The sequence below is a fragment of the Lactuca serriola genome, chromosome 2 (genome assembly GCF_051521515.1).
Source record: "Lactuca serriola cultivar US96UC23 chromosome 2, Lser_US96UC23_V15, whole genome shotgun sequence".
Classification (NCBI taxonomy): domain Eukaryota; kingdom Viridiplantae; phylum Streptophyta; class Magnoliopsida; order Asterales; family Asteraceae; genus Lactuca; species Lactuca serriola.
The window spans coordinates 100,646,670-100,663,445 of NC_136409.1; the positions used below are offsets into that span (position 1 = coordinate 100,646,670).

Genomic DNA, 16,776 nt, shown 5'->3' on the forward strand with positions numbered 1-16,776 from the left:
TATTATATATAATTTTTTTATTATTAATTATTAGTATATTAAATATTAAAAATAAGACAAGTTTTACAAATAAAAGAAGGATAAAATACTAGAAGACAAAAATATTTGTTTTTTGTTATGTTTAACTTTGGAAAATGATAAAATTTGACAATTTTAAAATATTTATTGTTAATTAGTAATGATTTGACGTTTTTAAGATATTAGTTGTTTGTGATTTAAGTTAATTATCTTATATCTTATGTTTTTTTTTATTATTACAAGTAACATATTTGTTTGTTTATTTTTTTACATTTACGTATTATATGAAATTCATTGTCCTAATTAATAATTTTAATCTTATATCTTATGTTTTTTTATTATTAATTAAATCTTATATTAAGACATAAGATAAAAAACTAGTTGTGAATTTTAAGTTAATATTTTACGTGTTTCTTGTAAATTTAAATTTTCTAAATTGTTAGATCTTTATATATTTATTTATTTTTTTCAAATAAACTCATGTAATACATATGTCCCCTTCTCACAACTAGTTTTTAAAAAAATAGAACAAAGCAATGACTAAGATTAAAAATATTAAAAGAAAAATCTCTTACTAAATAAATGAAAAATAAATGAAGTGACGACTAATAAAAAAACTATGGAAAAATTATAATTGTAAAAAAAGAACTTTACAATATGGTAAGAAGGTAAGAATTGTATTCTATTGTGGAAATGTGTGATGGGATTTAAGATTTTACTTGTAGTGGGTGGGTGCTTGTGTTTTAGGACTTTTTGGCGTCTAGGGAATTGTCTTCGACGCACCCAGCTTCAACATTGGCTGCTGTTGTGTGGCTCATTTCACAAAAGAAAGCATTAGATGATTGATAATTCCTATGCTTAGTTTTGTCTCCTTTCAATATACACACAGTGGCACACCTTTTTCTGCTCATCTACCTTATTCTTCTTCTTCTTCTTCTTCTACACTCGCATCCGTCAAGATCACCTTTTGAGTTAATATTTCTTGATTCAGTTGCCAGAATTGAAGTATTTGAAGCAAATTCATACGATCTCAGTTCAAACTGTTTGTACCCAGCTAAGGTGACTTCAAAATTGACCAATCTTTCTTTCTCCAGATGCAAAGTTTCAAGAATCTTAGGCAAACCCTTTTGATTTCTCTTGAATTTATTTGTACCCATGATTCTCTTTTTCAAGGAAGATGCCAATTGACCATTCCTTCTCTCTCTAGACACCAAAATTTGAGAATTTAAAGCATACCCATTTGATTTCTGTTAAAAAAGATGCTATCTTGATAGATTGGTTTCCAATTTGAGCCCTTTTTCCTCAAAAGTACCAATTCATAGCCATTAGTAATCAGGATTTTGGGGAACATGAATTGAAGCTTCATGGATGCTCGTTCTGCTGTATATCTCTAAATTCTCTGTAAATTATACTGTTTTTTTAGTTTGATGAACAAATTCTTGTTGATATAGTGATAGGTATAGATCAATTTGATTCTTAGAATGTTGTTTCACAATAATACATGCGGGTCAAAACTGCTTCTAGCTTTACCCGATGATATCTTCGCGGTTGTAACTCGATCTCTCACACCCAGAGACGTGTTTAACCTCTCCATCTGTTGCCGGAGTCTGTATGCTCTTGCGAGTTCCGATAAAGTATGGTTAACACAATGCGAATTGCTTGGTGTGATCCCCCATCGAGATCTTATCGAGTGGCGAAAAGGGGTTAATTCCTACAAATCCCTTTGTAGGTTTCTCATTAATGTTCAACCAATAATCGGGATTTGGGTTCACCAAAATCCCGAACTAGGAAATGTTGTTTACGTCATGCCTGGTTTTATCTCCGTTGTCGGATGTCGAATCATCCCCCAAGAGCTCGGACCTTTAGGAATCGAAGAAGGCCCGATTTTATGGTCACCCGTATTTGAAATCCTCGGGAATGTCGATGGATCGTCTGTGTTTCTTCTTCACGGAAGAGAGCGGGAAAACAATTATATATATCCAGGCTCCATGAAAACTGTAGACAGAAACTGTAATGTGTTATTGCTTGAAGTTGAACCTCGACTGCAGAAAGACGGGGGTAAATTATTCCATAGCAAGAGCTTTGCTGGAAACACAGTCGATAAGGAGTTTTCAAGAAAGATTTGTCCATCTGAACGTGGGGTTTCCAAATCCCAAAGGTTTCATGGACAAAAGCCACCTGTCCCATTCAGTAAATTAGCATTTGGTGACAGAAGGAAGCTAATTGAAATCGTTACAAGTCAAATTCGAGTCAAAGTGCCACAATCAGCAGAAGGGTTTTCATTTCCATGCTCAGAATCTGAAGATTTTAGTAGATTAACTGAAAGGCGATCAAGGGTAATGCAAATGTATAGTGATAACGGGTTGGATCCCGATCCAACCCAATCAGATTTGGGTGAAATTAGAAAGTTTCTTGATCGATCTACCGGGTCTACCCGTGCTCAATTTCATCGAGACATATATCGGATGCAGAGTTCAAAAAAGAAATCACTCGTGGGGTATTTCCGTGATAGTTTCAAACACATCATTGGGAAATCAAGCTCCATCAATGGCAGCCATGAACATTCGAAAAGCTCCGAGAACAATAAACAAGTGCAATTTCAAGAATTTTTGAGATCTGGAGAGACAATAGGACTCACATTACATGCTTCAACAGCGCGACTATCGTCTTATCGTGCATGGCCAAACATGCACGATAGCCGATTCGCGCTGTACAAGCTGCCCCAACACGAGCCCGTGGCTGGTCAAGAGCACGCGGGCTTATGGGGCGGCACTTTCGGATGGCCGCCTGGGCGGCCATCCGAAAACAAGCCAGGAAAAGCTTTGTTTTTCCTGTTGCTTTCATATGAAGAAACACAGGGGACACGTAGTCTCATTGGGACAAAAATTTTGGAAGGAACTCATTATGTTTTGCACCCGAATGGGTCGCCTATGTTTATAGTGAACATTGATGAGCCTTCAGTTGAGCCATTCCCATGGGAGAGTGATGGGGAGTCGAATTTTCTTGACTTGAAAGAGGCGTTTAGTGGTGAAGGGATTGCGAATGGATACGGGTTTAGGTATCCAGGGTCTAAACCGGGGTCGTTGTTTGTGTTTGAAGATGGGATGCTTGTGTTCATGTGGAAGGAGTCTCGGGCTGTGTTGACTTTGCAGAGGGTCAATTTGCAAGATCTTTTGAAGAAAGGCGAAAGGGTGCCTCCTCTTCCACCTATTGCCAACTTTTCGTATTTGACCAAGTCGTATTCGAATGTGTACGCGGGATTCTCAAACGCCCCGAATCATGCGTCTTCACCAAGGTATGGATTTTATCTTTTTCGCGTCTTTTTATGTGTTTTTCTTCATTGGTTGTGAAATACAAGCTTTAAATGTGATATGATATGTGATGATTCAAAACATACTGAAATTCTATCAAGCTATCTTTGAAAGATACATTTGTTTGGATGTGTGTTAGGACATAATGGGTATGAAGTAGGCTTTTGTAACGAAGAGTAGGATGCTTGTTATAGTAAACAAGGGTAGATTTGGAATTACAAGGAAGACAAAAGTTATGGTTAGAGTAGTCTCTACATTCTTGCCCTATTGGTAGGGAGATGAGAATCCATAAGTGATGTCTCAGGTACACTGTGAGTGGTTGTGGGACCGATTGGTGGGGGATGCTCACGGATGGCATCAACCCTTTTGAAAGATGTTAAGGGAGTTTTTCTTATGTCACTTTCTTTCTATTGGTTTAGGGGCTTTTTCGAGGAAGGGGCACAAGAGGATGGAGTTGAAGAAAGGAGAGAAGTTGTATTTACCCGAAACTCAGTGTCGGGGATCCGTATTAGAAGGGGATAGGAGTTGAGAATTCTTCAATGTTATATTTATGTGCTAAGTTATATGTAATAAACAGTTTTCCAATGCATATCTTACATGTTGGTTACTTAGAAAGCTTGGTAAACAGTTAAACCTAGGGTTAAATGCAAGAAATAGCAATGTACGTTCATTTATTTGTGTATCATAGTATCCTATTACAAGATTTTGCTGTTAATCTATTTTATATCAATACATTGTACTTTGAAAACCCTGCTCTATCATAACATTTTTCATTTATTCAACTGTGAGCAACTATAGTACTGCACATTCTGTTTTTTTTTTTCTTTTCATATTGGAGCATTATGCTTTGAAAGTCTATCCAATTAACAAATCATTGAAAGTACATTTCTGTTTCTTGTATTTTACTCTTTTAGATTATAATGGTGATCCCGTGTGTACATTTTGGCAGGTAGGATCGTTCATAAGACCGATGTTGCCAGTGAACCATGTGGACACCATTGTGATGATGCTCGACCTTCTTTCCACATGGGTAGAATTAAGGTGACCTTGTATGTATGTGTTGCATGAAGCATACTTATATATATAGCATTGAAACTATACGATATGTGACCTGATCATATGGTCCATTGATCTGAAAAATCCAAATAAACCTGAATCTTTCTATGATTGTATTTTGTAGCTAAATATTGCAAGGGAACTCTTGATTCTTGCTTTGTAGTATTGTTATATATTGTAAGAAGAAGATCATGATCATGGTCCATTAGTGGCTTTCTATGTCAAACTGGTAAACCTATTTGTGCTTAGAAGGCGATTTTTTAACAACACTTGTCGATGATTCTGTTGTTTGCTTTTACGCCTCTGGTGCAAACACATGTCACTTAGGCATGAAGGCAATTCGGTTTAACTTGGATTTTGTCCAAAAATGAGTGAAACTGGAAATATTCGATATCTAGCCACATAAAACCTTTTCTGGTTTCTGGGATCAGTTGAATGTGTTATTTTTCTTTGTTTTTTGTTTCTTCGGTTGCATAAAGATAAAAATCGAAATCGGGTACATGGACTTGTTGAAGTCTAGAATCTAGTAAAGAATGAAGATATTTTGTTTAACTACGCCTGTATAATATATATATATATATATATATATATATATATATATATATATATATATATATATATATATATATATATATATATATATATAGCAAAAGAACATTCTTGAAATTGAGATTTATTCATATAATTCAATAGAGTGCAAGGAGAATAGATAAGTTCTAAAAAAATATTTGATTCATAGAGTGCAAGGAGAATAGATAAGTTCTAAAAAATATTTAATCAAGTAAGAAACCTGTACATGTTACAAAAATGTCTTATTATACATGTTATATCCCATACACAAGTACCAAGACTTTGTCTTTTCTAAGAACTTTTCAAGAAGTAGTTTATCTTATCCGAACACACTTCTGTGTTGAATTCTCTTACCTGAGTATACTAAACTACATAAATTTGTTGGCATATAACTATACTATTCTCACAACATAAAAACGCATCTACTCTAATAAATAAATATTTTCATGTCATATTCTCATTCATTTTGTTAGATGTCATTTTATGGTTATTTTAAATTAATTTTTATTTCATATGTCATTTTATGGTTTTTCTATTTTTATTAAATTCTACATAGTATTTAAATTTAATGATAAATGCATATCAACTTTATTAAATGACTTTCTTTCTAATTTCTAAATTATTAAATTAAAGTCTCATTATTTTTTTGTTTCTTTATCTAAAGTATTTGTTTAAATTTAAACAAAAAAAAAACACTTTAATTTTAATAATTCAATATTTTTTTTTTTATTTTTTTTAGAAATTCAAATTTCTCAGATGTTTAGAATTTCAATTTTTTTTTAAATAAATCCATGTATTACATGGGTTTCACACTTAGTATTGGAATAAGATACACACACGCATATTGTATATTTTTTGTACAAAAATAAGGTAAATACTCAATAGTGTAGTATATGGTAGAATATTAATTTTGTTCAACCCATAAGGCTATATGGAATGATCACGCATGGTTTGGGAATACAAGTGATGCCACATAGATATTGATGGAGTTTCACACCCAAACCACCAGGGTTGGGGGCGGTGTTCACTGGTGGTTAGGTGGTGAAGGTGCAAAAAGAAGAGAGAGATAAAAAGAGGAAATGTGAGGGACCAATCAAAAGCCACATCTTCGTCCGTCTTCATGGCCACGCCACACCCAAACCATCGGGGTTGGGGACGGTGTTCACACGTCCTTAGCCCCTCCAGCTCAACAATTCATGCGTGGACCACTATCCACTCCGGATAGCCTAACATTATTTTGAACATTGAAAAACTATATTTTATTTATATTATTTTTCTAACTTTTATAGATTTTCAAGAGCAATAATTATAGTTAGTAGTTTAATACAACTTTAGTCCATCTTTTTATTTTAATAACATTATAAATTATTTATAAATTATATTATTCGATATTCATATCAAAATAAATTATTCAGATACAATTATTTATGCGTAATACTAAGACAGCCCATAAAATAGGTTCTATACATAATAAATTAAATTTTATAACATATTTGATTGTATGATATTATGTAATCTATATATAGATAAATGTTACACATATGTACCCTCTAGATTAAGATAAATATAAACATAACTAAAATAGTCTAATACATCCCACAAGCTAGGGGTATTGACGTCATGTAGCTTGGACCATAGGAAGAAAATCTAAGAGTTGTTGTGGTTTTGTTAAGATGTACAAGAAGACTTCCTTAAGCACCATTTTCTCTAAAAAGGTAAACAAATCAATTTCTATATGCTACAGACATGAACTATAGGATTGGTAGATAGGTAAGTTGCACCCAATACGTTACACTGTAAAATGGGAGTTGAGGGTGTACAAATACAGACACCAAGTGCATTAAGAAGAGCTTGAAGCCGAGTAAGGGGAGCTACTATGTGGTAACTGCTTTGTACTTAGACTATGTGGAAGATTGAGAAATTGTGCGTTGTTTGTGGGTGGCCCAAGAGACAAAGTTAGAACCCAAATACATAACAAAGTCCCGGATGCACGGACTAGCGTCGGGGCAACCACCTCTATCAGTGTCCAAGAAAGTTGTGAGAAGAGATCTTATCCTTGGAAATGTTTTTCCAATGAGTATCGTTGAAATAGCCGGAGGTTTGACAAATAAACATACTATGATAAACACCAACACAAAGATAACGTAGACTTTGCTTAACCATGAACCAATGATTCTCTGTCCGGGCATACATAAATTGACACACTTTGTTGACCGCAAACGTGATGTCAGAGAAAGAGAGAGTCCCTTATTGGAGTGCACCAGCATTTGACTAGATCAAAAAACACGGCATGTCATCCAGCCACAAAAAGTGGGGTGGATGTTGACTCAGAAACGCCAACTAAAATTTCCAAGATATATTTCCTTTGGTAAAATGTGACATTTATCTGGATAAAAAGACACAGTTATAATATAGTAGGGAATCGGTGTGTAGCGATGGTGGATTTGAGACAATTGTATTCTTCTCTATCAAAGATGATAAGCATAACTAGGTCTTTGTCTTTAATTTGTTAATCAATAGAACCAAGTGCACAACTTTTTTGTGCACGATTGAGATAAGCCGCAGGCATCCATAGTTCCGTCCCCTTTCATCCCGATTTTGAGAAGTCTTCAAGGTGTACTCTCCGGAAGATGAGTGGTGTTCATAAGCTCGTTATAAGGCAAACCAGAGATCACAACGAAGGAGGCTTTGCAGATGGTTGACATAATCAACATATGAACATTTGTATCGTTTGATGTGTTTAGATGATCAACATAGATGAATAAATTGTGTCTGAGGAAGGGTTAAATCATGATCAACATACAACGAAAACTGTATCATAAAATTTAAAATTTGATGTTAACGGATAATATAATTGAATAATATAATATCATCTACCGGATTGGAAAAACTACATTACTTTTGCATTGGAGTTTTCGCTTATTTATATCGACTTGTAAAATGCAAAGTAATGCCAACAATATAAAAAAGGGTTCGCTGTTTATTTAGTCCACCAAGCGTATAGACAGCGCATTTTAACCGATAATTACAATTAACAGAGCAGTATATGTAGAATTCTTTACAATTAGCTTTTTAACCACCTATTAAATCCTCCCATTTAGAACAAAAATATAGGAACACTTCTCCCCCCAAAAATACCACCATCCATATTCCATCATCCCATATATATCTCAAGGAAACACAGGCAACTGCAATGGCAACACACCCCACTGATGAAGAAAGCCTTCCCCAGTGCTGACTTCCAGAAACAGCAAGACAATAACCGCCAACATAGCCGCTCGACCGTTCCATGTCTCTGCACTCTTGGTCCAACCCCACTCCCAAACCGTAACTGGTGCTGGCAACTCCCTACGTTGCGAATCATACGTTGCCAAAAGCTCCTCTACACTCCCTAGTGGAACCAAAGACTGCACAAAACCATATTATAAACTTAATCTTTTTTCACAATAATATAAATGTTAGATAGGGTTTAGTTGAAATCTGCCATCTGATTATTCGTTGTGTCCACGTTTAGTCCCTCTGGATTTTAATTTTCTTTTTCAACATATATGGTCCCTAAATTTTTAGGGCTATAGCAGGTGGCTTGCCGGTCATAATGGTATAATAAAGCTATGTTTGGCGTGCTAGCTGATAAAAAATGAAATTTTGTAAAACAAGCTGAAAGATATAAAATGACATAAAAAGACATTTAGAAGAATATGCTTTTTATAATTAATTAAGGGTGTAGCTGGAAAAAATTTAAAAACCTCCTGAAAAACTAATATAAGTAACAATTTTAAAAAGCTAGCGTAAACCTTTGTTGGACAAAAATTGTAGAGTGGCCAAATGTGGACAGCATATAGTTGATTATTAATATATATACTTTTTGTATACTTACGAAATTATATCATTATATATCTATAATCTATCTAATTTTCTTTAAAAAAATTGTATTTGAATTAGCTTTCCTACAATTGGGTAATTACCATATCATGTATTTAACCTTTAATTTGATAGATAAAAGTATTATAATTTGCAGATAAAAAATAATAAAATTCATAAATTAATAACCAACTATTTGCTGTCCACATTTGGTCTGTAGATTTATTTTGTCCATCAAAAGTCCCTAAACTCTTTTTCTTGTACAGATTATACCATTGCTATACCCAATCATAATGGTATATTTGATACAAATTTTTTTAAAAAAAATAGGGACCCTACATATACAAAAGAAAAAATTAATCAAAGTGTTTTACCTGTCGAGCTTCAAGATTTGATACAGCCATGGCTCCTACATACGGGAGGCTTTCAATGACTGCATCTGCTAAATCAAGAATGAAGGTGGGTTCGCATCCCAATGCAGGGACACGACCCCACTTCTCTATACCAGATTTTAACGCCAATTCCTTGTACTCCACATCAATTTCCTCCAATGTTTCAATATGTTCACTCACAAAGCTGCAACAAAAAAAATTTAAAACTCAATATAATTTTTTTTAAGAAATAAAATACAATGATGTAACATGTTTGAGAATCAAGTACCTAATGGGTACAGCTAGAAGACTTTTCACCCCTTTTTCCCCAAGTTCAACAATTGTCTCATCGGTGTAGGGTTTCAACCATTCCACGGGCCCCACTCTACTCTGCATCAAATAACACAAGAAACCAACACCGTCCATTTTATGTGTTAAAACGCAAGAAATAGCAATGTACTTTCATTTAGATGTTTATTACAGCATACTTCCACTTCTTTGTTATATATAGTGTTACATTTCTTAGTAGCTCTAAGAGAAATAATTAGAAATACCAGAAATGTAATAAAATATTAGTGAGGGGGCAATTTGGTAATTTTCCTTGTAAGTAGGTTTAGGTTAGTTTAAATACTAGTTTGTGTTGAGTTGGTTCGTATCTTTGATTGTGTTGAATAGAAGTGGAACTTTGGGAGAGACTTGCCTCTCGAAAGCAAGAACCCTTTGTATTCTTTGATTTTAGTCTATAGTTTTGCAATTAAACCCTAGATTACAACATATGGCATTGGACTTTTGAGTCATCCAAATACAAAGAAATTTTCACGGCTATAATATGGTGGAGAAAAAAACCGATAATGAAAATACAATGCTAAAATAGCATAGATTTTTTCAAAATGAAATGCCTTCGTAAGAATGATATAAAAAGTAGAATGTTGTAATAGAAACAAATGAAATTAAGATGCTATAGAATAGACAAATAAATGGAAGTGAATTGTTATTAATTACATTCACCCATTGTATAGCTTCAATCCTAACACCTTAATTTAAGGAAATAGTTCGAAGAAAAGATTTAGATTAAAAATTGAAACACTATATATGAATCACCTGATAAGCCAGAGTATATGGATTATTTATCTTTCTTCTCTGTAATTCCTCCATTATCAAATCCACACATTCTTCCATTTCTGCCTTATAAGGATCACCAGCTTCTTCAACATATGCAACTGGCACCCCATGAGCACTAAAGAAAATCATCACCTGTATCCATCATATATATTCATATTCAATCAAAATCTTTACAACAAAAGAATATGTATCTATTAAAATACAATTATGTGGTACCTTTTCAGGGCGATCGAATCTTATGAGTTCTTTTTGAATTAAATCAGCCATGGCTTTAATGTACCCCTCACGTTGATACCATGAAGGTATAACTGTGTGTTGCATGTTAACAAGGTATTCATCCTCCCTATGAATTCAATTAAAAAAAAAAATGTGATGAAGTTGTTTGGAGAGGATATGTGATTTGAAGGTAACATGATGAGTTGTTTGTTCATCACCTAAAGATACTTTCAAGGAGTCTAAGGCTTGAACCACTTGTTGATATTGAGAATTGAGGATATAGAGGAAGTACAACCAGCTTGTTCACACCATCTTTTTTTATCTGGAAATAATGGAAAACAAAAGTTTAAGTATTTATAAAATACAAAGGGGGAAAAATAATTGAGATTGAATTACACCATATAGAGAAAGAAAGGAGATATGATAACAAAGATAATTCTTTAGGCATTGTTTCCTTTTTCCCGTATAAGTTTTTTTTTTTCATTTGTGTATTGATAAAGTGGTTGAATAGGTAATGAAGTATGTATGGAAGTCTGGATAAAGTGTTGTATACATAAGGTCTGTTTTTCTTTTTTATAGATTAAATAAACCTTCTAGATGAGACTAAATGACAACTTTACCCTTACATTTCAAAAAACAAATTTTACAATATTCATCAATTTTAATGTGACAGGAGTTGGGAGGAAAAAGAAAGAAGGGCATGTAGAAAAAGGATTGGTGTCTTAATACATTAAGCCGTGCTTTTTGGCTTAACCCATTTAAGCCATTCTGTCTGGATTAAGTCGAAAAGAAACAACCCCCAAATATTGTCTTGAGATGATGTTTAAAGTATTTGAGAAATGGAAGGAAAAACCAAATGTGGGCAAATTTGTAAAAACTAAAAAGTTAAAAGTGAAGAAAGTGAACCTTCTTTCCCTTAATTTTTCTATTAAGTTGTTCTTTCTCTAGTTTTATTGTAGCATTGATAAGAGTAAACATTTTACCACATGAAAGTGAAGAAAATCTATTACATGATTGATTAGATGAATAATTGTCGGAATAGCACCCCTGAAACTGATGAGGAACATTATGATAAAGCACATAGAATGAGACACCTCTAATGAAGTTCACTTTTACATTCAACAATATCATCTTGTTAGGGGTTTACAAAGATGATTTTAACACAATATCTTAGTAGATAATTCTATGTATTTGGAGACTGACATGAACAACCAATATCATCAAGTAGATTTTTGGAATAGATTCATGAATGCTTTTTTTTGTTCAAACTTCCATCAACAAAATAGACATTAAGCCAATATATTATTCATATTTAAGTATCATGGAGAACTATTTCCTCCTTCAATGTCAATTCCAATATAACTCTCATCTCATTTCTGAAGATCATTAGGATCATTAATCCTACTCCCTTCAACCAAAACAAAATAGTCCAAAATGCACTTAACAAAAGAAACATGAGACAAAAAAATAGAATCTTTAAATTCATATAAATGCAAACCTGCTCGATTGCTTCTTCAGTGAAAGGATGCCAGTAACGCATACCTACATACACTTCTGCTGGGACATTCTTTTCATAAAGTGCTTTCCTCAACTCTTTAGCCTAAATCAACACAAAGTACCAAATAAACAAATTTACATTTTAAACAACACTAAAAATGGCTTAAATTTAGCAAAGTCTTCCAATGATTAGACAAATAATGACATAAGAATATGTTTAAAACAGTGAGTATCATGCCTGATCATCGGTGATCTGGCGAAGAGGGGACCCACCACCAATTGCAGCATACCCTTCCTTGCTTTTGGGTGCTCTAGCAACTGATATAAATTGTGCCAAAGGCTTTTGAAGAAAACGAAACAATCTTGGTAGTCGAATAATATCCTGTTTGTAGTTCATTTGTCAAGATTTACACACATTTCCACAACTAGAATGTCAAAACAAATAGAGGGATAAATGCAAGAAATAGCAACATACTTCTATTTATTTGTGTGTTGTAGCATTCTTTTTTCATTTCTTTAATTCCTTCTATTAAAGCATATTACTTTCAACCTTTTTTTTATTAATGCAATCTACTTTCAGTAATCTACCCAGTTATAGCAGTGAAAATTGTTTTGTAATCGGATGACATTGCTATAATTGGATAGAATTCTCAAAGTAGAATGTTGTAACTAAAAGAAATAAGGGAAATGACATAAAAACCCTTAAGTTTGCAAGTTTTTGTCGATTTTACTTTTACCCAAAGTCGTATTTTAGGTCCATTAACGCCTCAAATTTGCAACTTTTTTTTTTTCAATTTTAACCTTTTTGCAAATTTATCCAGTAAAACTGAAAATTTCTGCCAAACTTGATGGCTTTAACGAACCAGAAAACCAAACTTAAGGGTATTTATGAACCAAAAAAAAGGTACAACCGAACATTTCTGCCAAACATAAGGGTTTTAATAAACTAGAGGGTAAAATTGAAAAAAAAAAAGTTGCAAACATCCGTTTTAATAAACCTAAAATCCACAAAAGGGTAAAATCGACAAAAACTTGCAAACTTAATGGTTTTTATGTCATTGTCCCTAAGAAATAAAAGTTGAATGCTGTGATATACAAGCCATGAAAGTATGTTGCTATTTCTTGCATTTACCCAAAAATTTAAAACAAAAAGCCTTCAACTTTACAAAAATCTTTACAGAAAGATACTAGGGAATCAAAATGTTTACTTAATTCCTTAAGAGGTTGTCTGAAGAATAACCCTTTTGCATAAAGTGTACGAATCGGGAAAAAAAATGAAGTATAAGAAATAGGAATATACCGGGTCTGCAAAAAGGTTGAATAAAAAAGGTTGCACATCATCAAGAGTTTCAGGACCTCCAAGATTGAGCAACAACACTCCTATCTTTCCACCATTGACAACAGAAGCGGATGTGTCTTGTGTGGTGGATGACAATAATGCCCTCAATGGCTTTAAATCTTTGTTGAGTGGCTGTTTTAACAAGGATCGTTTTGTTGAACACCCAAAGGCGCGTTTATGTTTTGAAGTTGTAAGAGATGAGTTGCTCGTATCAGAAGAGACCTCCATTTGCACCACAACATTGGATACAACTTCAGAAGAGCAAATTGCTCGTGGCAATATTCTGTCAAAGACAAAGAATCGATTCAATAAACTACAAATTATAATGCCCTAGGGAATACAAATATGTATGTAACCTATTTGGGAGAACAAGGATAAAGAACAAAACCCAGATAATAAAACCCTAAATCAAGTGAATTGACGAATGTAAGAAGAAGAAGAAAATCACCCATTGAAGAATTAAGCAAGAAATAGCTAGTTAACAGAAAAAGAAATTTTTTTTTGAGTAAATCCCAGATATAGGAACCGAGGAAAACAACAACTAAAACAAAACAAAAGGTAAATCTTGAGAAATGACTATAATATAAGCAAAAGTGCAAAACCCAGATGCAAAAACCCCAAACACAACGACCCATTTCAGTAATAAGCGCAAAAACAGAAAGGTAGTAAATTATAAGTACCAAAGGACACTTACAAAGAGGTTTTCTGATGAAATCTTGGAGGAAATGCAGAAGAAGGAGAAGGGGGGCATGGTGCCTGAATTCGGATGTTCATAGATTGATGATTCATCGTTTTTCTTGTATGTAATTGGCAAAAAAGTATATTTCTTGGACTGGTATATCTTTACTATTTATCGAGGATTTGTGGATTAGGGGTGTATGAAATTTTGTGAATTGGAATTTTGGGAGAAAAAGAATGCAAGAAAGAGGAGAGGGTGAGCTGATAATTATGGAGCTGATAATGGTATCGGCCATTAAAATCCCAACACTTTACTCACCATTGACAGTAGTTGAGCATCTCAAATACTGCCACCTGTCAAAACTTATTATCCTGTTTCCCTTGCTTCTTATTTATATTACGGTCTTTCTCCATGTTTCGGTTTCTCCATCTAAATACCCAAAAGTTTAAGAAAAAACTACAAAGATATATAACAAAATTTCATAAATGGTTTCTTATGGTTTAAAACATATTATTAAAATTGTTTTTATGAAAAAAAAAAAAGTGTACGAATGGTCCTTAACTTTGCATTTTGTAATATCATCGATTTTTATGACTAACATAGTAAGTCTTTTTAATAGATCCAAAAGAAAATGATTTTTTTTCTTCTTAGGATATTAGTATTACCCACCACTAATCATAAATATGATGGCTTAATGTTAGTATATATACCACTCCATATCATTATATCCCTCTTACTTTTTTTTATTTAAATAAATAATACTACATCCGTCTTATACTTATTGTCCACTTTTTGATTTTTGAAGTTTTTATTTTTCAATTTTGACCTTAAATATTTTTATTTTTAATATATAACTTGATGCAAAATATATGAGTGGATTGTGTTTTAAATGTATTTTCATTTTTATAAATTTCATCAAGTAATATAACACAAATAAAAAATTTAAGCTCAAAGTTAAAGAATAAATACTTTAAAAATCAAAAGTAAACAATAAATATGGGATGGAGTGAGTACATATTTTTAATTATTTATAATATAGAGAGTTAGAGATACATAAAGAGATAAACAAATTGGTTAGGTGTTGCATTCCATTGTCTACACCCCAACCACTAGCAACCACTAACCATTGGAGTGGTGTTCATGGTTAGTGGTCATTGCCATATAAACCACGAGACCCTCCGTTGTATGTACTCATGCTAGCCATATGGTTTTACCCTACCTTTCTCCCCCCCCCCCCCCACCCCACCCCTCTCTCTCTCTCTTTCTCAACATAACACCTCTCACTTTTGATTTTTAGTAGAAAAATGAAATTGAAACCCCCTTCTTCCTCCTTCTTGAATCAAATTGCATGTGTAACGTCAAAAAAAGGTTGATTTATTTATGTGCATGATGTGTATTTTTAATGTATTGGTTTTAAATTTATAATTCCTAGTATATCGCATCTAAACCAACACCTTACAGAGACAATGAACCTGATCGAATATAGTATAGTTTGATAAGCAATGGTGTCGAACTCAAGGGGAACGATAGTGAATTAATTTTAGAATTTTTTATTATAGGTTATACCAAATAAAAGAAAGCAATAAAAGAAGGGATTTGATTGTTGGCCTTGGGACAGATTCTTTTGAAATGACCAGTCTCTCCACACCCATAACATGCTTGAATTGCCCCAGCGTTGTTGGGTTGGTTGTTCTGTTGTGTCGGTGACTTGCAGTATCGGGCAGTGTGCCCTTTCTTGTTGCAGGTTGTGCATTGCATCTCCCTGCAGGCTCCTGATGGGTTTAGAGCATTCTAACACTCATATGGTGTACATATAACCCTAGATGTTTTGGATCTATGTTTTCACTAATATACATGCAAACTTTCAAAATTCCAAAGCATCATCCTGACTAGCATACAATGAAGTATCTATGCTACAAAATTCTAGTTAGATGACATACCTTTTAGTGTAGTTGAAACCTTGAAGCTTTAAGAGCCTAGCACCAATAGTGTGAATGCCTCAAGTGGAACCACAAATCACCACCAACAAATGGAAGAACTTGAGAGTATATAATATGCACTCAAAATCGGCTAGCATTCATACATGAACCCTAGGTGCCGATTTCATGAACTAAAGGGCTTCTTATATAGTGTGGCTACATTAGGGTTACACCATGCAAACCCTAATGTGCATGACTTTCCACATTCCTCATGCTCCATGGGTTTTAACCTTCATGGAGTATCCATGGGTCACCATATGGGTTTAGCCCAACATAAAGAATCATGGATCATTAGCCCACTTTATAAGAATGAATGATTTACACAATCAATCCTTATATATTTAACTAGGCTCTTTTGATCACAAAATTAATTCCAAATTATTTTTTGATCAATACTAATTAAATAGTATGATTTCATATTAATATATTAGAACTTATAATATATTAATAAATCATAAATAACCTCTTCTCAAAAGTTCATCCTTACAAATTGTTCCAGTGAAATGCAACCCAAATGGACCATGCTACTCTCGGGTCAAGTACATACCAAATATAGTTATGGACTTAGACACCTTATCCAACAGTCTCCCACTTGGATAAGTCTAATAACTATAGTTGTAAGTATACCTTCAGGATCCGACTAGCAATTGTGGCTCTTAAATGCCTTTGTCGAACTTAGACATACCATTTTAGATAAGTGATCATAGAATCATCTGTTCTCAAGATATCAGTCGGACAAACACATGGAACACAATCA

The 16,776-nt window shown here is 33.5% G+C and overlaps 2 protein-coding genes across 4 annotated transcripts; one reads left to right on the top strand and one right to left on the bottom strand.

The window, feature by feature from the left end:
• Positions 1-785: 785 nt before the first annotated feature.
• Positions 786-4,654, top strand: LOC145086554 (F-box family protein). Of its 3 annotated transcripts, none has more exons than XM_079024360.1 (2): positions 786-3,313; positions 3,749-4,077. In XM_079024360.1, exons 1-2 carry the CDS (start codon positions 1,500-1,502, stop codon positions 3,849-3,851), a joined length of 1,917 nt encoding a protein of 638 aa, XP_078880486.1. In that variant the 5' UTR covers positions 786-1,499; the 3' UTR covers positions 3,852-4,077. The 3 variants fall into 3 exon arrangements, with proteins under 3 accessions (XP_078880486.1, XP_078880487.1, XP_078880489.1); XM_079024361.1 differs by lacking the exon at positions 3,749-4,077 and adding an exon at positions 3,469-3,731; XM_079024363.1 differs by lacking the exon at positions 3,749-4,077 and adding an exon at positions 4,279-4,654 and having other exon boundaries at positions 787-3,313.
• A 3,263-nt stretch (positions 4,655-7,917) lies between these two features.
• Positions 7,918-14,398, bottom strand: LOC145086555 (ferrochelatase 2). The gene is made up of 10 exons (XM_079024364.1): positions 14,056-14,398; positions 13,323-13,644; positions 12,261-12,404; positions 12,024-12,125; positions 10,744-10,847; positions 10,526-10,652; positions 10,289-10,441; positions 9,477-9,577; positions 9,191-9,392; positions 7,918-8,362 (listed from the first exon to the last, which is right to left on the bottom strand). Exons 1-10 carry the CDS (start codon positions 14,148-14,150, stop codon positions 8,126-8,128), a joined length of 1,587 nt encoding a protein of 528 aa, XP_078880490.1. The 5' UTR covers positions 14,151-14,398; the 3' UTR covers positions 7,918-8,125.
• Between the last annotated feature and the right edge of the window lie 2,378 nt (positions 14,399-16,776).